The sequence below is a fragment of the Pantherophis guttatus genome, chromosome 5 (genome assembly GCF_059756535.1).
Source record: "Pantherophis guttatus breed Tessera chromosome 5, ASM5975653v1, whole genome shotgun sequence".
NCBI lineage: Eukaryota > Metazoa > Chordata > Lepidosauria > Squamata > Colubridae > Pantherophis > Pantherophis guttatus.
Genome location: NC_142067.1, coordinates 27295322 through 27317432, shown reverse-complemented (window position 1 = coordinate 27317432; position 22111 = coordinate 27295322). Strand labels below are relative to the sequence as shown.

At 36.9% G+C, this 22111-nt stretch overlaps 1 protein-coding gene across 1 annotated transcript in view; it reads left to right on the top strand.

Annotated features, from left to right (window-relative positions):
• The window catches only part of CCDC169 (coiled-coil domain containing 169), a 32662-nt gene extending 27608 nt beyond the window's left edge, over positions 1 to 5054 (top strand). Inside the window, exons 7-8 of the mRNA XM_034411322.3 lie at positions 1676 to 1752; positions 4327 to 5054. Coding sequence (XP_034267213.1) covers positions 1676 to 1752; positions 4327 to 4429 — 180 coding nt within the window. The 3' untranslated portion in view covers positions 4430 to 5054. The remainder of the gene's footprint in view (positions 1 to 1675; positions 1753 to 4326) is intronic.
• Positions 5055 to 22111: the final 17057 nt, after the last annotated feature.

Sequence of the window (22111 nt, the reverse complement as noted above, 5' to 3'; positions counted from 1 at the left end):
ATAAATAGCAGTTTTTAAGTTTTTCTTGTAATTGGAATGTCTTCTTATTGTTCAAAATTATAGACCTATAGTCTAATAATATTTTTCCTCATGAATCAGTAAGCCTCTGAGTAATACAATGTCCATGCACATGTGTGTGTACCTCTATGTATGTTATTGTGTAATAAAGAAGATATACTTTGTCTTCTATTGTCTCAAAGAAAGTGTTCTTTAAATAGTGTTAAAAGAAAATAAAGATACTGTATTTTACCCCTATTATACAACTGCTATTCTTTTCATCATGTACAAGTCTAGGAAGAAGGCTGCAATTAGCCATGAATCCATGTATTTAAACCAGCAGGCAAATGGTTCACTCTGTATAATTATCTCTTGTCTTATAGAATGAGGTGCATTTGCTGAAAAACATTTCCATTTGTAAAACTAGCTCTTAGTGCATTTGGATTTTGTAATAAATGTATATACATTGCAGAGTGAAAAGAAAAGGGGTGAAATCAATTACTGTATCTGGTCTATGGACATCTTCTCTTTTTAACTTCTGCATTCAGTAAACACTTAACTGAAAGCATTTAGTTTAATCTGTGAAGATTCTAATGCCTGAGCATTGGAAACTGGATTAATAGCTGATTGCTATTGAGATCTAAATAGGTTCCTTTTCATTCTTTTTCTTTCTATGTTTGTGTGTTCTGTTTTAAAAGGAAATCGTTTTGCTCTCTATTTTCAATAGAAGTAGGTGCTGTTAGAGTAGCTTACATAGGTGTTTCTGTTGCTGAACTTGCCTAGATGGTCTATAGCAGTTATTCCTCATTTACTCTTAAACAGATCTTTCAACAGTATCCTTTCAACTGATTGCAGAATGTGCAATGATATTTTTATTTACGTAGAGCGCAGTATACTTACTCCCTGTTATTGGGTCTATTCGGTTTGAATAAACTAACTTTGTGCCAATCATTGGTGTCATCGCATCAAGTTTCAGTAATGTCTGTGACATCAAATTTGTTTTCTTAAGTTAGGATTGCTAGTTCTCTAGTATTTCCTAAATTCTGTTCATTGGTATATAAATTTCTGAGATTTTGAGTGCCAGTCTGTTATAATGTTGCAAACAGAACTGATCCTCATCTAGTGCTTCTCTCTTTGTGTTCTTATTTTTTGGCCCTGGTCCTTGGCTATGTTTCAATTTGGCACTTTACTCCTGACATTTTGGTGAGCCCCTGCCAAACACTCTCTTTATTTTAATAAGATGTATCCCAACTCTTCCCAGTAGTCTTTCATGAAAGTAGCATAGGCCATTGTGTAGAATCCAAACCCATATTGGCAATTTAAGTTGTTATCTCCTCTTGCTCTATGGCCCTCATTATCTTCTACTTCCAGGTTAATGATTGGGGCTAGTCCTAAGTAATATCCTGCAATGATTATAAAATGAGCTATGTGCCACATATTTTAATGCAATTTTTGGATCATAGTTCAAATACTAATGAAGTATGCCTACTATGTTTTTAGAGCAGCCTTTACAAACCAAGCATTCTATCCAGATATTATGGCTTTGCTTCTCCTTGACTGTTGACCATATTTTTTAACCCTTGTAATTCCAAACCATTAGAGATGCAAATTATATGGATATGGTATTGGGGAGGAAAGTTTATGAAGAGTAGGGCTTAATATATATTGACTTTTGCAGATATCAGGATCTCTAAAACCATTAGAGAAACAGAAAATAGATGCAGTTGAAATGAAGAGGGAGAACCAAGTTCTGAGGTAAATAGTTTTAATTAATGCTTTAATGGCTCTATTACTCATGCTAAGATTTTGGACTAATAGCAGGGTGACACATCCCCAAAATGTCCCTTGACCTTGGGCCGGATTCTTCCTCTTAGCCCGGTCTATTTTGTAAATTACCTAATGCTGTTCACATAGCACATGAAGCTAGAAAGTGAATTGTTTTGTTTTGGTTATCGTTACCTATGGTTAACCATGGACCAAAGGAGATCAGATTCAAAGTCCTGTCTAAAGGTCATTGGAATGAGTTGTAATTTCTTAAGCCAGTTATAATGGGATATTGTTGTGGATATAAAGTTAGGAAAAACATCATACATACATCTTTAAGTGTTAAAGATGCAAAGTAAACTTGAAGTAAATAAATAAGCTCAGTTTTGTTTTATTCAACAGTCCATAATTTGAAAAACACAGCTTAATATAGTGTATATTTCCTGACTAGGTGGCTCAGTGGCTAAGACACTGTGCTTGTCTATCAGAAAGGTCGGCAGTTCGGTGGTTCGAAGCCCTAGTATAGGTTTCCTGCGTGAGCAGGGGGTTGACTAGATGACCTCCAAGGTCCCTTCCAACTCTGTTACTGTTACTGTATACTTGGCTTATGTATTACTTTTCAATCCTAATGCCCCCATTTTATTAGTACGCACGCAGTAAAACTTGAGAATACCATTCAAATAACATGGTTTTGAAAAATTATGAAATAAAATAAAAGACAATTTTATGTATTTAATTAAAATTTAGTGCAAGACAAAAATGGCTTTATGGGTCTGCAGACATGATGCTAAATTCAAGCTTACATTTTTACTTTAAAACAGCTGATAACAAAAACAGAAATAATGAATTATCATCTTTAATCCTATTCCAGCTTCCCACTTTTTAGAGACATTAGTTCCTACCTTATCTTTAACATCATAGAGCTGGCACAAATCCCTTTTATATAATAATGTGGATAATTTTAAGATGGCACTACTCCACCTCCTAATTACTTTATGTAGGTTTGTAAAAGTCAGACTTAGTCTTTTAATTATATAGGTATCTCAAAAAGTAGTCTATTTCTCTATTATTAAATATTCATCATGAAAAGAGCCAACCTATTTTGAGGGGTTTAGAATGTAAGACTTTTGGAGTGTGGTATTTCTGTGATCTGCTCAAAGCAAATAATTATTGCATTCATGATTATCCTTAGAACTAGAATTATGTGTCCCATTTTGAAAATCAAATCTAGCTGTCTCATCTGCTACAATTTAAAAGCGTGGCTAGACACAGATTAAGACTTTTTTTGGTCAGTTTTTTGGGCATTTCCAACTAAATGTACTAGTGTATTTATAGTAAAATAGCAAACACAATTCAAACAGCTTACATTATATTATTATTTTGTAAACATCCTTTTCACAAAATTGGGAGATCAATGTAATATTTTTATTTAGGGACCTATAAAGCACTTTATTAAGAACTATCTGGACATCAGTATTTATTGCAGCTGTATATATGAGCAAAAAAATCTTTAGGATGTAGAAATCAATTGTTTCAAATATTATCGTAACAAGGGTGTCCGTAGAGTATGATTAAACAGTCAAGATATTGGCTACTACAGTGTGATCAAGGTACCACCTATTTTTTATGATCGTCATTTTGACTCTTATTCTCTTCTGCAAATCTGTGGTAGGCTGTTTTTTTTCTAAAAAAAATTTGAATGTCAAATCTAAAGGCAAGCTTCTAAATGGGAAATAATGCAATATGCTGATAGGCTCAAATAGTTTTCTAACAAGCAGCATGATTTCTTGGAAAGAGCTCAGAATATGGGTATCTTATGTGCAACAATACAGAATATGGGAGAATATTTTCTCCAGACAATACTTGACTTTTTAAAAAAATCCATGCCTTCTAAGGTCTTGCTGGAGGCAATTAAAAGCACTCTCTTTTTACTGCCTTGATTCTCACTTCATACTAAGACACAGTTTGTTATAACCAAGGATTATTTGACAAGCAATCACAGTCTCACTTCTGTGTGCTAAGCCATAATAGTCTGGATTCACACATTACAGTAAGCTCAAATCAAATGATTTCATTATAGCTTAGTGTGACCTATTTTAAGTTACGATAGAAGGAAATCTTATTGTCCAGGTGTAGTGCTAAAGTGCTTCCCTCCAAAAATAAATCCTGTATTGCATAGCTGACATTATTGTACGGTTTTGAATAAAACATTGGTCTGATCCAATCCGGTCTTAGATAAAATGGTAAAAATGTGTCAGGGCGGAAAAGAATACATGCTTCTGCTGTCGTTGAAGGCAGCCATGTTAAAAGATTTCTTTAAGAGGAGATTGCTGTTATTGTAAAAGGGTATGAATCTCTTTCAAAACCAGCCAAAATCTGGTCTTGTCTCCCTTCTTAAAAAATAAATGTTCCATATTTTTTGCCATCTGCAAATGAGGTTGGCCATTTTGCTACAGCCCTGCTATCTAGTAGTGGTATAACAATTATCACAAAATGCCACGTTTCTATAGCAACTAGCAAGTGAATGTGTTTTCTGAATTTTCTTCTATTTTTTTTATATTTTAGGAGAAAGTGTAATATTCCAAGAAATCAAAGAATACTGGACCCAAAGAAGGGACCAATTAAAAAAACAGCAGGAGTGAAGCATCTTCCAAAACTGAAACTCTGATTGCTTATTCTAGAATTTCTCCTTTTATTGTTTATTTTGCCACTTGCAATTACAGTAAACACAAAATGTTATTTTAAAATAGTATTTTAAAGGTTCCTCAACTCAAACACAGGACTAGCACTGGTGATGTTACCTAATTTGTTTAATGAAACATTTGCAAGAAAACGACCAAGCTCAGAAAACACCAAGGACCCCTCAAAGAGAAATTCTTATGGCATAGTCTCAAGATATACTTTCTACATATGGGAACAATGTTAGGAAGCATTCTAGTGGATTGTAAACGTATTGGGTCTGGCCTTTAATACATCACCCAGATCTAATACATCATTCTAATCCAAAAGCAAACAAGCTACTTTATGGCTTATGGTGTCATGTACAATTAGCCTCATTTCTTGTTGAAATGCAAGAAGCTATAGAAGTGTTTATGAGTCTGTATTCCACACTGTAGTTTGCCTTCTTTCAACTGGCTGAAGTGGATGCACGCACAACAGGAATTCTGAGATAAACAAGCTTTTGAAAAGTAGTTTTATTATAGAAAAGGCAGCGGAGCCACTATGAAAGAATGTCAACAATTTCTGTGAATTGAATGCCGGCCTTATTTATAGTAAAAGCAAAGTTTACATTCTTCCAGTTCAGTGTGTCCAGTCTGCACGGTATATTTGTCTTGAAACCACTCTTTTGTGGGGGGGCACTGGGGTCATTTCTTCCTGTTCCTTGTTTTGAAAATGGACTCATCTGGTTCGCGCTATTTGCTCTTGCCTTTGAAAATAAGGCAGATATGCCTTGCCCAACTAAGTACTCCAGAGTGTGAATGACTAAACAACTCTAAAATTTCTTTGATCATGTGTGCAGAATCAGTATTCTGGTTGGTTCTTATTTGGAATCAAAATGAGAAGCCATATCATTTTTACTTGCCTCTGCAACAGACATTTGATGAGGAAGACAATGAGTTTCTATCTGGATATCATGCTAAATAAATCAAGCCCTGGATCATCCAGTGCTATGTGCCTTAAAAAACATATGGCATATGTTTGGATATGTGTGAATCCAACCATTGTGATGTTTCTGTTTGGTAGCCAGTCCTTCATTAAAGAATTCTGAAAAGCAAGAACAAAACAGAAGAAATTTGATCAATATGGAATTATGGAATAAAAAACAGTTATTTGTGGAAGGTTTTGCAATAGTTCCTAGCTCCTTTTAACTTACAAATCTCAAGTTATATTAAAAATATTACAGAACAAAATTCTCACTGATTACACCGATTTAATTCATGTATGAGTCATAAGCCATGCTTTACAATTTACAATAACTGAACCTATTCATCATGTTAAGTCAAACAAAACAATCCCTCTAACAGTTTATTGAATTTTAAAAACTCATTTCTTTTAAAATAAGATTTCTTATTTGTGAAAGGGACTATCTTACTATACCTTACATGGCATGGGCCTGGGGTACTTGCAGGATCACCTCCTACCAGCCTCCCACCGCCCAGTGCGTTCACATAGGGCTGCCCTCCTTCGGGTGCCATCGGCCAGACAATGTCGGCTGGTGGCGCCCAGGATGAGGGCATTCTCTGTGGCCGCACCAACCCTCTGGAATGAATTACCCACTGAGCTCTGGACGGCCCCGGACCTCCGCTCTTTCTGCGGTGGCCTGAAGACATGGTTTTTTCACCAAATCTCCTGATCTGCTGGGAGTTTTTTAGTTTTAACCATTGGGGATTTTAATTGGATTATTTTACCATTAATTATTGTTTGTTGTTTTTTATTGTGAGCCGCCCTGAGTCCTTCGGGAGAAGGGCGGCATATAAATATGAATTAAAAAATATCTTAATGGGTCACGCATTGTCCTAAAACCTGAGCTGGTTTGTTCGCTCTTGGATGAATAAACATACAGAGAATTGTGCTGGAAGTAAACGTTCTTTTATGACTACATAGAAATTGTGTCCAGAGCATATTTTTCCCTTTCCATTTCTTATGAAGTTAGCAGAACTGTCTTGGGAAGCTATACAGCCCAAGCTGTTACGTTCAGATTTTCCAGGAATTGTTGCTGAAACAGCTATTGATGTTAACTGTAATCAGTAATGCTCCTCATACTGAGGCATTCCTGGATCATTTTCTAAACCCATCCCAACCAATAATGTACAATAAACTCTTAGATTAATGAAGTGCTCAGTCATTTCTTTTAACACTACTGACATTTAGGTTAAAGAAATCTGGCTTTGTTTTCCTTATGGCCATCGAAATTACTTATGCATCCTTAGAAAGAAATAGATGGCAACAATATCGTTTTTCTTAGAAATAAGGTATATATTTCAAGAAACTCAGAATACTGGGCAGAGCTAAGAAATGGACTCCTGTTTCATAAATTTATCATAAGCACCGAGGGATGAAGTAAACTTCCTCATGACTGTATTTCACATTCTCTAAGCCAGCTATCGCAAATGATGGGGCCCTCCTGAAGTACAAATGTAAGCTCAAAATTCCCTAGCCAATATGGCCATTACTAGGAATTCTAGAAATAGAAATCCATAAAAATGTAAAACACTATGGAGCGGTATATAAGTCTAAATGCTACTGCTATATGCAAAAAGCAATTGTGAATATACACGTTATCTTTAGCTCTTTAAAACAATTGGGATTGAGATGGACTGGTATACTCATATGCAAATACAAACAAGATATTAAAAAGATGCTAATACTATGGTTTTTATCTAGAAATGACAACTGGATAAGAGACAGGAACAGATAATTTTTTTAAAAAAAATATAATCATTTAGTATTGAATTAGAAGAAGAACAAATAAAAGAAACAATGATAGCTTGGATAAAAATTTTTGGATATTCAATTGAGTTAGATAAATGGCAGCTCCTATGGGAAAGGAATTATAAATTAACAATGTCCACAGCATATAAGGAGAATCAATATAAAATGTTTTACAGATGATACATGCCACCTGAAAACGTGGCAAAAATGTTTAAAGATAAATCAGCTAAATGTTGGAAATGCCATCAGACACCAGGATCATATATGTGGTGGACATGTCCAGAAGCGAGAAATTATTGGATTAAAATTAAAACATAGTTAGAAGAAATGATACAACAACATATAGGTTTAAAACCTGAACTGTTCCTATTGGGTATCTTACCAGAGAAATTTAGTAAAGAAAATATATATTTGATTATACATGTAATAACTGCAGAGAGGATAGTATTTGCGCAAAGATGGAAAGCAGAAAATCCCTACAGAGGGAGAAATAATTAAGAAAATATTGGATTGTGCAGAAATGAATAGATTGACTTTGACTATTAAAGAAAGAGAGGAATCAGAATACTTTAAGATATGGGGACAATTTTACCATTGGTTAGAGATGAGATATAATAGGGCAGTGTTGTAATGAAATAAGCGAAGAAGAAAGAGGAGAAAGAAGATAGATAAATGTATTAATAGAAAAGCAAGAAATGTGGGAGAAATGTTATAATAAATGAAACAATAATATTAAGATGATAAATATCGGAGGAGTAAGAAGAAGACACAAAAGATGTACTCAGATAATACATTGAATGATTGATTATGTATTATATGTTTGTCTAAAATTTAAAAAAAACTTTAAAAAATGTAAAGCACTATGGAGCGGTATATAAGTCTAAATGCTACTGCTATATGCAAAAAGCAATTGTGAATATACACGTTATCTCTAGCTCTTTAAAACAATGTGAAAAAATTTTTTGGGGGGGAGAATCTAGGTAAGTATAATAGGGACGTAAGCTTACACACTGCTAATCCTTAGTTTGTTTTAGCCTTGACTTGTACAAATTATGATCTGCTTTGATACGAATCATCACAAGCCATGATTTATAAAACACAAGAATTATGTTCGTTGTACGTCCAAATCCAGTGGTGCAGACTCCTTATCTAACTACTGACCACAAGGGGACAATACAGCATAGATAGATAATTAACTATTTACTCTCTTATCCCCATATCACTCTGGCCACTCTTTCTCTAAAAGATTGCTAACTTGAGGTAACTTTCTTCTGGCTTTCTTCTTGGGCATCCATGCATAGAGCACATGGATGTGGATAGCTATGTGCTAAACCCTAGATTATTGTGTGATGAACGTTTTTACTGGAAACAATAGGTGCAAAAGAGTATAATTTACACTAGATCAATTATTGTTTAATGATATTTTTTTCAGCAGCTGTAAACAAGTTTCTTTAGCATCAACACAAAAATGTAGGTATATCCAGTTAAAATAAATTTTGGCAGCTCAATATGGAGCCTATGTTTCAACAGCTTCTAAAATACCTGATATATTGCCAATACTGAATAATTCAATCTCATAATGTCAATTCTATATTTATCTAGATCAGGATGGGGCGATGATTTTCCTTTCAATCCTCTTCTGGTTTCCCAGAGGGCTGGTAAGAATAGGATAACTGGTTTATAAGAAAGGGGTGGTGGCAGAAAAGAGATCTACCATATTTTTCAGACTATTAAGACACACCGGAGTATAAGACGCACCTTAGTTTTTTGGGGGGGGAATAAGAAAAAAGCTGATTGGGGATGGCTCGGCCTCCCGGAATACCCCCAATCAGCTGTTCCCTGGTGAACTTTAGCAACAGGTTCATTGGTTGTGAACTCTGCGCCTTGCTTTTTTTTCAGCCTCTGAAACCTCCGTTTCAGAGGCTGAGTGGGGCTACATTTGGACTATAAAATGTGCCCAGATATTCACTCTCTTTTTGGGGGTAAAAAGGTGCATCAATGTTAGGATATGGTGTATGCCTAACAGGTTGTCCAGGCAATATATGGACAATATATGTGTTCTATGACTTTAAATGAATATGTATTCTATGACTTTAATAAGTACTGCTGAGTCATTGTATCCTGATTGGATAAGCTCTGTTGTAAATGTATTTAAGAAGGGAACTGAAATGTAGTCATTGATGATATGCTACTATCGTGTGTGGATATGCTACCATTGTGGGTGGATATGCTACCATCGTGACCTGTTACCAGCATAAATGTTCTGCTATTTATTATCTACTGCTGTTTTGTATGGTAAGAAGACTTTTGTATCACTGGACTGATTTGACTGGCAAAGACTTGGATTGTTTAAAGACCATGAGATTGTTTTTCACTACAAAGTAAAAACTTTGATAAACCAGTTTGTATGTATTTTATTCATCGCTCTCAGCACCGTTTCCCTGTGCTCTACGCTCTGCTGGTTGATTAACACAACAATATCCTTAACAGTCTTATACTCCGAAAAATATGGCAGTTGTCCAGTAGTTGTTCATCCCTAGGTGCAAGTTATCGCAGAACCAAAGTACCTCAGAGAGAAGGCCTGACTTGACCCAGACGGCTTATTACAGTTGGACACTGCTGGAGAGAAATTCCCTGAAGATAGCTTCCTGCATGTGTCCGAAAGCTGAGAAGACTAAACTTCGGGTCCTGGTAACCAACCCAGATTGGATCCTGCAACATTATTCTGGGACACGTATATTTGCCTTCATTCATGACACTGAACAATACTTCAAGAAATACATGATCCTGCCATACATACTATTGTATAGTATTGCATATTGTGATGAGATGGAGAAAGAAAACAGAATAGGCTGTAAAAATAACCTTGGAGGCAGAAGGAAGAGCTGCTGCCCAGACAGCAGTCTGATTAATGAAATTTGAGTACAAAGGAGGAATGGGGCTGGGCAAAGTGTCTCAGAAAATATCCTCTCTAGTTCTTTGGAAAGTAGTGGCAGGGGAAAAGCAGTGCTCAGACTTGGCAAAATTCTATTACTGTAAGGTAAGTATTGCTACTCATAGTTTTGGTTTCCTGTCTGCCTTGGAGTTCCCTATATCCAGGCAAGCAGCAACCACAATATTTGAAGACGCTCCTAATCAAATGTCTAAAAGGCATAAAAAGCTAGGTGTCTACATAAAAGTTTTAATGAGCTTCGAGATAGATGAGTCATGCCAATCTGGCCTAGGGTCAATCAAGGATATATTCAAGTGGAAAAAAGTACATCTAGATAGACCCAAGTACCACTATTTTAGAAGTGTTCAAGAGAACTAAGAAATCCTGGCAGATGGATATATTGACCCAGAGATCAACACAAAACCTTTTTAAGACACAATGGGAGTTGGAGATTAACAAGCCAGTGAATAGGGAGGTTGAAGATCCATATGTAATTGAACTGGTCAACATTACATGACTACTGAAAACAGTAATGTGTTAAGTGTACCTTGTGTCCCCTCTTGTGTCCCCTAATTATGATTGCTTTTTGTCAAATCTGATGCCATTTCTTTCTTCTTAAACAAAAATGCATGCAGAACCTGCCCCTGGATTATTTTGGTAGAATATAGCCAGATCCTAGGTTTTGCCAACACTGCAATGTATTTCCTTAAATAAATATTCTTTCTGTTATAATTCTAAAACCTGCTTCATTAAGAATTGCTCAGGACAAATTCTTGCAGTCAGCAATGCTCATGTGTAGGAAACAGATGTTTCAACCTCTAACATGGCTTACATGAAATGCTAAGATAAACCCAAACAAGCTTGTTTATGTAACATCATTTATTTAACAACCCATTGCAAAAACAGCACAATATGTGAACCCAGTCACTGAATGCTACTATATTTAAGTAGTAGTCCATTTGCAAGGCTTTTTATTTTCGCTCTTGGAGCAGCACAGGTAATTTCAATTAGCTTTATGCATTCACCAGTCCTCTCCTGATCCCAATTTCTTCACATGGGTGAAGCCACCCACCCACAGATTGCAGTTTTTAGAAAGGGAGCCTTCTGCATCCTGCTTGCAATGCCAGCCAGCCACACACACAGCTCCTCCCTCCATTCTGTTAATAGCAGCACTGAGGGTGGGGATGGAGTGCAATTTTGGAGTGGATGCTTTTTGAGGTTTAGAATCAAACACGGTAATTTTAGCACCATGAATTGAATGTCATGTTCTTGTCGTTCATACTGAATTAGCTTGGATTGTACAGTTACGTTTTATCGTTGAACCTCTTTTATCCTGCTTGATTTTAGAAGAAAAGATATTTAAAGTTCAAGTGGATGCTCTGTATGCATCAAGAGAATAGGATCAAAATAAATGAATGTGCACATGTGCGTAGCAGCAGGGAAAGAGAAACTAATAGTCCATTGTTAGCACTGCATCTTAGAAGGCTATTTGCTTTAGTGTCCAATGCTGTCAGAGATCAGAAGGTGAGAAGTAAGTTTTCAGTGAATCAGCCCCCAAAATTACTATAAAAACTCACATGGGATTTAGCATTTCTTCTAACTGGCAAACTGATATGTGAAGGAGCAGTGTTTCTAAAAGCATGAAATCACATATTAAATAGCAGAATTATTGGGTCTGTCTACCGGATAGGACAGTTAGTTACTTCTCTCCCATCTAACTATTATGGGTATTTTAGAATAATTCATTATCTCCCACATCCCTAATTAAATTGATTCCAATAATATAACATTTTGCAGAACTTTATGTAAAAGGACTACAAGCCTCAATTCTCTCAGTAACAATGGTTAATATTCTATCTTTTGTGAGCTTGAATATTCTTTTTTTCACTTTTATACTTCAACATAATGCATGCCGCTAAATAAATCGACCAGCTGAGCTTTTATCTGGAACATTATTCTTCTCTTGTTAATATTTGCAGAATAACTTTGGTTATGCTTTCATCCTTTCCTTCCATACAGGACCTTGCTGTTCTTCTGTTTGCCTCTTATCCTCCCAATTGTCCTTTGATTAGACTGAATGGCTGGCCCAAGTCATCCAATTAATGTGATACTTGAGTTGGGCTTTGAACCCAACTCTTCTTGTTCTAAGCTCAACACTTCATTAAGGCAACTGTAGTCACAATAATAATTCAAGTTCATAGTCTTCTACTATATGATGTTAAACCCTGAAAGTAATGAGAAGATCTCACAGCTTGAACTTAATTGTTTGTAAATGTTCTTATGTAGTTTTTAGGACAGATTTATGGAAACTGCTTATTTATTTAAATTTATTGGCCTCTGAATGCCAATGGACTCTGGGCCGCGTACAAAATAGGGAAAACATAAAAATAGCTAAAAACATTTGCCATGTTTTTTACTATGTTTTCCTTTTTAAATCCAATTACCTTCTCAAAAACCTGGAATTCCCAGCATTCATTGGGACCCAAGTTCCTTAGTTTCAGAAATCAGTGAAAGTGAGCTGTGTTCTGCCATTTGTTCTGTATCCTCATGTATATAGTGTCTGTCGTGAGCTGTTGCCAGCATAAATTGGTAAGAGTTGATGCTTTGTCAGCACAATTGTTTACCATGGTTTAATAGACCGTGTACGTAGGACCAGGTAATTTGATTTTGAAAAGGAAAGGGACACAATTCCATTTTATTAATTATAATGCATTAGTCCACAATGCTACTATATACAGCGCAATTCTCACCTACAATTGTAAATACAAAGAAAAGCCGTAACAGTCTAAAATGTGCCTACAGAAACGGTAATGTTTATCTTTCCAGATGGAAGTGAAGATCTGGGTTCCCCCCCACCCCCAAACAGTTCAATTCAAGGGTTTGACACTGGTCAGTAGACCTTGATCCATAGTGTTCCTGTAACTTTGACATGGATCATCTTGCCTTATTCTCTTTTCTGTCAGTTTCCCTGTCCTTTTTTACTTCTCTTTTTAAACTTTCTGCCTTCTTTGTGTAAAATGTCCACTTTAGTTATTCCTGCAATTTATTATTTTTGATGCATCCTAGAATCATAAAGTTTAATTTTAAAATCCAACTGATTTGTGTATGCAGCAAATCATTTTAATAAGCATTTAACTTTTATGTCTTTTGTTATTTACCAAAGTGGGCAATATTTATTTACTAGCATTTTATGCTGCTGGTTTCAAGTAGGTTTATTATTGCCTAATCATTTTTTTTAAAAAAAACAAAAAACCTGTAAGTAAATTTGTCACCAGTCAGTTGTTATAAGCTGCACTTCAACAACACCTAGAGAGCCAAAAGTTCTCCATCCACTTAGAATAGGTTTGTAAACATTTAATAAAAGCCATGATGGCAGCCATGTTCTGTATAAGCAGGTCTTCCCCTCCCTCTACACAACCACACTCACTTTTAAATTGAAGAAATAAACAATTTTTGTGAATGCATCTATATAGTGGTGGGTTTCAAATTTTTTACTACCAGTCCTGTGGGTGTGGCTTGGTGGGCGTGGCATGGCTTGGTGGGCGTGGTGGAAGGATACTGTAAAATCTTCATTCCCTCCCCACTCCAGGGGAAGGTTACTGCAAAATCCCCATTTCCTCCGGATCAGCTGGGACTTGGGAGGCAGAGAATAGATGGGGGCGGGGCCAGTCAGAATTTTTACTACCAGTTTTCCGAACTGCTCAAAATGTCTGCTACCGGTTCTCCAGAACTGGTCAGAACCTGCTGAAACCCACCTCTGCATCCATATGCTTTCAGAACATCCCTACTGGTCCAAGAAGTCTGGGGACCCTCGTCTTCTTTCTGCAGCACAACCTGCTATACTTCTAGATTAAAGAGTTTTTTAACAAATAATGTACTCATGGCCTTTTATACGAGGGGCAAGTTACATCAGTTTTCAACAGCTTTATGTATTTGATACTAGACATTATTTAAAATGTTTTGGTTAAATTTGGTATTCTTTTCTCCCTTTAAAGGTAGTAACAGACTTAATGTAGCTATGTTTATAAAACTTTTCTGCTATTTTATTATGAGAAAATAATCTAAGAAGAGATTGTACTTTGAATAAGCAACAGCTTTTATCCTAAAATAATTGGATTTACTTTATACTGGTAGCTTTTCTGCAAATAAACATTTAAGAGCAATACATCGCTAATACTATCTTTGATTACTAGATTTGAGATCAGAGAAAACAAGAAAAGGTTTATACGGAAATCAATTTTTTACTTTGTTACTTATTTTATTCACCACTTTAACCTTTTGGTTTGAAGGGTTATACTACTCCTAAATATTCTTTTTAAAATAGGTTCTCCCCAACTTTTGTATTGAGAATGTGCCATAACAGGGCAAATATATTATTTGAAAAAATTCAGAGAAACTACCTTTTTACTTAAAGAAATAATTACAAAAATCATAAACAACTCCTAGTTTAAAAATAACACAACTTTAGAATAGAATAGAATAAAAGTTTTTATTGGCCAAGTGTAATTGGACACACAATTTGTCTTGGTGCAGATGCTCTCAGTGTACATAAAAGAAAAGATATGTTAATCAAGAATCATAACGTACAACACTTAATGATAGTCATAGGGTACAAATAAGCAATCAGGAAACAATATCAATATAAATTGTAAGAATACAAGCAACAAAGTTACAGTCATACAGTCATAAGTGGAAGGAGACGGGTGATGGGAACGATGAGAAGATGGGAAGATTAATAGTAGAGGTTATTTTTACAAATACATGTATTCTGTTTTATACATGTTTTATACTCTCATTCTAAAAACTCAAACAATAAAGTATGTACTAAAGAATACTGCAACTTAGTTTGCAAATAAGATGTCAGACAGTTTAAATGGCTTACAAAGAGTCTGTCATTTAGTTAAAACAAATGGTCTGGAATATTATTTCTTAGAATTCAACTCTTACTCTGATATAATACTGTAGTCATGACAGTTAAGCTCAGTGTTAAAAGAAAACCATTCTTCAGCATTTCAAAGTTCCTGAAAGATTCAGGGGAACCATATAAATAGCATATTAAACTATCTTAAAATTTTGAATTAAATTTGTTTTAGTATAAATTGGTTCATAAAATATTTAGAGAAGCATGAAAAATGCAACAGCAAGAACCAAAATAAGTCTTTAATTTACATTGCCCATTGCTAAACTCTATCCTAAATGAGAATATATCCTTCCAACTTTCTTCACTCAATGTAAGCAGTGTGTGCGTTGAATAGATTCATCTCGCTTCAGATAGATCTTTTGTTGTTATTGTTGTATCACCAAATTTATTTGACATATTTGGTTGTGATTAGCACTAATAAATGCATCCATTCTGCTATTATGTGGCTGTAGTAGTTGAATTTCCACATTTAATAAGGATATTAAAAAGGGAAAAAAATTGTTGCAATGCAGATGAAATCTACATTTCCAAAATCAATTCCAATTAAGTGGCACTCTACAATAGTAAAAATGAAATCCAAAAAAAAGAAGGATTTTTCTGTAAAATTGTAAGTAACAAAGAGCAAGCTAGGTTAAATAACCCTCCTCACAGACTAAGCCCCCATTTATCTGTGAATTCTAGAACTAACCAGTGTATGGAGAAACTGCCCTGTAAATTGCTTGAAAAACTATCCAAGTGCTTGTAGGAAATGACTTGGACCAATTAGATACGTTGTACAGATAATCCTAACTAATCTGAACCCTTTTAGAGAGAACTTTAACCAGAAAGTGAACCAACCATGAAATAAAAATGTTCTCGGTTTTGAAACCATGAACCAACTAATCAACTAGATTTAACATTTGATAACTTGGGTGTTTGGCCAGATATAAACTCTGAGAGGACTACCTGTGTCATGAAAGCCATGAACTCCTAACTATTTCAGAACTCATGCTAAGAGAATGGAGGTTAACATCACTAATAATTAAGGTGCTGAATGTTGGCTGGGCATCCAAAATCAATTTGATTATAAGGTGCAGAAGCTCACAAAGACATCCAGCTACCGAGAGCAATATACTAGCAGCACACCAAACACGTTTAGAGTTCAATTTCAAATAGAAACACGTACATTCTAGATACATAGGGAGCAGAGAATTTGATCCCATCCAAGATCTCTCTTAAGATTGTTGCCACCACTCATCAATCACAGCCAGGGTTTCTCATAAAATTATTGCCACCACCCCATCCATCTGCCTCCCAGCTTGGAGTTCTGGCTGTTGACATACCAGAAAGCTTTGGCACTATATTGTGAAATATTACTATGCTAAATATCCCTGAAGCCCCTTGTTAATTCAACAAACCAATAAGCAAACCATCACTGTAAAATATAGTCTAGTATTTATATAATTGGTATCATGTTCGTGGATTAATACATTATGCTAATATGTGCTTTGTTAAGCCATAGAATACCAAGGAAGTCACAAGTGACTAAGTTCACACAAGTTGTGCTTTGACTTATAGTAAGAGACGTAGCCAATATGTGTATATTTTAACAAGAGAGTGAGTGAATATTGGAGATTGCAACATCTACTTGCACTTATTGGTAAGAGATACATGATGGGATCAGTCACTGTTATTTGCTTCTAAATGAATATCGCTTTAAGAGTCAAATGAACTTCCGATTCCTTCTCTCCTCAAGATGTAGTTTAAGAAGCAGTGAAGCTTTCCCATCCTATTTCTTAATAAACCCTTTATTTATTATTTTATCCAACCTGTATTTTTGGTTAGCCCAAGAAACAAATGTAATGTCCACTACCATTCATTTAATTGGGCTAAACCCATTCAAGATGGCTTGTAATGAGACCTTCAGCTAATTACTCTTTCAACATATTTCTTACATCCAAGGAATGTATTTTCTGACAAAGGCTCCTGCTGAATTTATTTCTCCAAGAAAGAGAACCCTTTGCTTGGTCTTAGAAGTTGCTGAAAATTATCCACTTGTTTGGTTAGGGATACGTCTGTTTTCTTTCTTCTGCCATTATTGTTTCAATTCCTGGCTTTATAAAATTTAGCATCCAAAGGCAAGCCAATATTTCTCCTGATTTATGCGGTCATTCTGTGTAATGTGACAATTCTTCTTCAAACTTTTACAATAAAAAGAAGAGAACAAGGAAGGAGATCCATAAGGAAAACAGACATGCCAAAATTCTGTCAACGGAACTAGGGGAAAAAGAAGCACTCTCAAAGCTTTAGATCTGCATTTTGGATACAGAATAGCTGTCTGCTACATAAAACAATGTTCATTTATTCAGCAGCTGTTAAAAGAGTAGACAGCCAGAACAAAGGTGGTCCAAGCCCTGGAAGCCTTTCCTCCATACCCATTCTAGCTCGAGTTCTTTATACCAACGTATGAAATCAACGTGTCCTGCATAATTTAGGAAAGCCACATATCTATATATATATAATCCACAGCATTTTCTTTCAAAACTCTTTCACAGATGCTGCCCTTCAGGGAAATAGTCACACAGTGACAGCATTAAATGTAAACCAGCCGCATAAAACACACTCAGCTAAGCCAGCTATAAAATCGATTCTATAAAATTGTAAGTACTTGCCATTTTAAGAAAACTAAACAAGTATTAATATAAATTGGAATCAAAAGAGTATTTCTTGAAGATTTCTATAAAACATTGGGGTGGAAAAGATTAAAAATATCTCCCATGAGAGAAAATTGCAGTAAACTTTCTGCTTCTGGTTCGTGGTCTCATATGGGTCCAGAATAAAATTGTTATTTCTTAGGGAAGGACTTTCAAGGCAGAATCTTTTGCTGAAATGAAAGGAAGCATTACTCTATAACTTCTGTCTCCTTGTAAATACAAAAGGGGAGGAGCTTACTTGGAACCACACATTGCTGCTTTTGTTTTTCCTCCCTTTCCAGACACCTCTCTTCTAGTTCTTCCCAGACTCCAAGCGTTCAAACTGGTCACAATACTCGGGGGTAGGATTAGAAAGTGAAAGAAAGGATTTCTTTTTCCAGCCAAACTCTGAGCACAAACTATGCTTGGACTGAAATTTTCATTACTGGCATCCACAACAACATTTAAAGGGCCATAAGATCCTGACCCTGAGGAACAGAACTCATTCAAACTGGGTTTCAATTTGTTTTCCCCTCTCTTTGTGGTGTCAGCCTAATCCCTGAATCTTACTCCCATTATACTCTCATTATTATAGAGGACTAGAGAAAGCCACAGAAGGGGCTAAAATGATTGCAGAGCATCTTGATAGGAGAAAGCAGGAAGACCCCAGTGGCTGCATTCAGAGATCATAAACATGGCAGTCATGGGTTCCTCCCGGTTCGGCCCGGTTCGGCTGAGCTGGTAGCGGTAACGATATGACGTCACCGAACCGGTTCTCTTTGTTCGGGAGCTGGGCCCTCCTGCGTTATTCTTACCTTTTATTTGGTCCCATCCCCAATCTATTGCTGCCTCCTAAGTCCTAGCTGATCGGCTAGAAGGAAAAAAACTGTTTAAACTCTTGCCCTGGGGCTTCAAAGGGCCGCCCTACAGCTGATCAGTGTTAAAAGGCAGTGTGGTGGTAGACCGGTGCCTCCAAAAACGAATGAGTAGACTAGTGCCTCCAAAAACAATTAAGTAGACTCAGCTCTGCAAGCAGTTAAAAGCCTGGTAGACCAGTACCTCTGCTAAATCCTAAAGAATTGTCACGTGACCATCAAGCCACACCCACAAAATAAGCCACACTTACAGAACCGGTAGTAAAAAATTTTTAGAACCCACCCCTGAAACATGGATACTGAATTAACCTATTGTCAGGGTTTGAACAATACACTGTATGATGATCTAGTCAAATAGGCTTGGTTCGCACAATACAATAAACAAGACTCAAACTAATGAAAGTACATACATACAATATTGGTAGGTCTTTAAGTGATGTGCAGATTGAGTGTATAAGGCAGTGTTGGCAAACCTTTTCGACACCGAGTGCTGAAACAGGAGCGCACGTGGGAGGAGTAGAACCGGAAGAGCAATTCCCCAGCGCACATGTTTCCGGCATGCACATGCACACTCATCATCTGGTCTTCCGGTTTCCAGCACTCCCGCACATGCGAAGGCCAGCTGGCATGCACGCATGTGTACACAGGAAACCAGCAGCTCAGCCTCCTGGTGTGCACATGCGCGCTGGGGAACTGCTCTTCCGGTTTCTAGCACTCCCACGCATGCAAAGACCAGCTGGCAGGAATCCAGGAGAGCAATGGGCAATGGGAGAGATGGATCTGCATGCCACTTCTGGCACATGTGCCATAGGTTCGCCATCATTGGTATAAGGAAATAAGGGAGAAATTGCTAACTCTTTTTAATTGCATCAGCAGAAAAGACAAGCTAGATATCTCTATCTGTAAAATAGAATCCTTGCCCCAGCGCTCCCTTTAAGAAAAAGTCACACATAAAAGTCTATGATTTAAACATTTAATCAGCACTATTTTAAAAAATGAGCATCTGAAGTTAGGGATTAGGTTTCCCTAACCACCTTCAACACAGCCAGATTTTGGATTAAATTGCTATATTTCATTTTCAAATCTTGCCTTAGCTGTGAAAGCCAGCTGGCTGACTTTAGGCCAGTCATTCTCTCTCAGCTCAACTCACTTCACAACTTGTTATTGTAGGAGAAATAGGAGGAGGAAGATACGTTGGATATATTTGCTGTCTTGAGTTATTTGTAAAAACAATGAAGGTGGAAAATAAATAAACTAGAGGCAGGATGGGATAATAAGGAATATACAGGTAGTCCTCGACTTAAGATCACAATTTAGCCCAAAATTTATGTTGCTAAGTGAGACATTTGTTAAGTGAGTTCTGCCCCATTTTACAACCTTTCCTGCCACAATAGTTAAGTGAACCATTGCAGTTTATTACATTAGTGACATGGTTAAGTGAATCTGGCTTCCAAATGTACAAATGTACAGATTAGGCGAAACCTGGCTCAAAAACAGTAACCGTGAGAGGGACCTTGGAGTCCTAGTGGACAATCACTTAAACATGAGTCAGCAATGTGTGGCAGTAGCCAAAAATGCTAATACAATCCTTGGTTGTATAAACAGAGGCATAGAACCAAAATCATGTGAAGTATTAGTACCACTTTATAAAGCCTTAGTAAGGCCACACCTGGAATGTTGCATCCAGTTTTGGTCACCACAGTACAAAAAAAGATGTTGAGACTTTGCACTTTTTTCAAAGAAGAGCAACTAAGATGATTAAAGGCCTGGAGACTAAAACATAACAAGAACAGTGGCAGGATTTGGGTTTGGCTAGTATAGGGAAAGAAGGACTGGTGGGACATGATAGCAGTATTCCAGTATTTGAGAAGCTGCAACGAAGAGGAGGGGTTCAATTTATTTGAGAGGCTGCAACGAAGAGGAGGGGTTCAAAAGCACCAGAGGGCAGGACAAGAAACAATGGATGGAAACTAATCAAGGAGAGAAGCAACCTGGAATGAAGGAAAAACTTCCTAACAGAGAGGACAATTAACCAGTGGAAGAGCTTGCCTTCAAGAGCTTGAGGGAACTGGACTAGAAGACTTTCAAGGTCCCTTCCAGCTCTATTCTGATTGATTGATTGACTTGATTTGTCAAAAGATTGCAAAAGCTGATCGCGTGACCCTATGATACTGCAACTGTCATAAGCATGAACAATTGCCAAGTACCTGAATTTTGATCATATGACAATGGGAATGCTTCAATGGTGATAAATGTGAAAAACAGTCATAAGTCACTTTTTTCACCACGGTCGTAATTTTGAATGGTCACTAAATGAACTGTTGTAAGTGGAGGATTACCTGTATACCTAGTCTAATTTATCTCTAAAATAAGTGGAATGTATGCAGCAGAACTATGAGGTATCATAGCTGTGATAATTTGATAAATGCTGGGAGAAATGAGTTTAGGGGCTTAGACCTAGTGGTGAAATCCAAATTTTTTTACTACTGGTTCTGTGGGCGTGGCTTGGTGGGCGTGGTGTGGCTTGGTGGTTGTGGCTTGGTAGGCGTGGCAGGGGAAGGATACTGCAAAAACTCCATTCCCACCCCACTCAGAGGAAGGATACTGCTAAATCTCCATTCCCACCCCACTCCAGGGGAAGGATACTGCAAAAACTCCATTCCCACCCCACTCAGGGGAAGGATACTGCTAAATCTCCATTCCCACCCAACTCCAGGGGAAGGATACTGCAAAATCCCCATTCCCTCCCCACTCCTGGGGGAAGGATATTGCAAAATCTCCATTCCCACTCCACTCTGGGGCCAGCCAGAGATGGTATTTGCCGGTTCTCCGAACTACTCAAAATTTCCGCTACCAGTTCTCCGAAATGCTCAAAATTTCTGCTACCGGTTCCCCAGAACCTGTCAGAACCTGCTGGATTTCACCCCTGCTTAGACCCCATATCTGTCTTGTTTTCAAATTTCTGGGCAAGTTTCCTTTTTGTGAACTAAATTCTTATTGGAGCAAAAATTGCACATTCAGTGGAATCCTAAAGCTCACATTATCTCTGCTTTACATTCAAATTATTTATCTTATAGACTGTAAAAAAAAAAAAGTTAAATCAGGACTTGATACTATTCGCTTATCACACTAGATGGCAGCATCTAGTTGATCTGGGTTGGTCCTGAAAAAAGGACCAGCCCAGAGGGCCACACCAGTAGGGCTGTAGACACCCAGTCTACAAACTGGTCTATAAATTGGGGGGGCGGGCGCAACCAAAAGTTCTTGAAGACAATGGTGAACACTTTCATGTTTTCCAAAATAAAACTAATAGATATGTCCATCCAGACTTTAAGAGTCAAGCTTGACAACTGAGTCTTGTCTTTCTCTTTAATCTTACTGGAACAAGTTGGGGGCTATTCAAAGATTACACATTATTCAATTCAAAGAATTTACCCACTTTGTGTCTTCACTCTCCCACTAGATGTCACAAACCATGAAATGTTTGTTGGATAGGTTGCCTTCTTTCCCAACGATT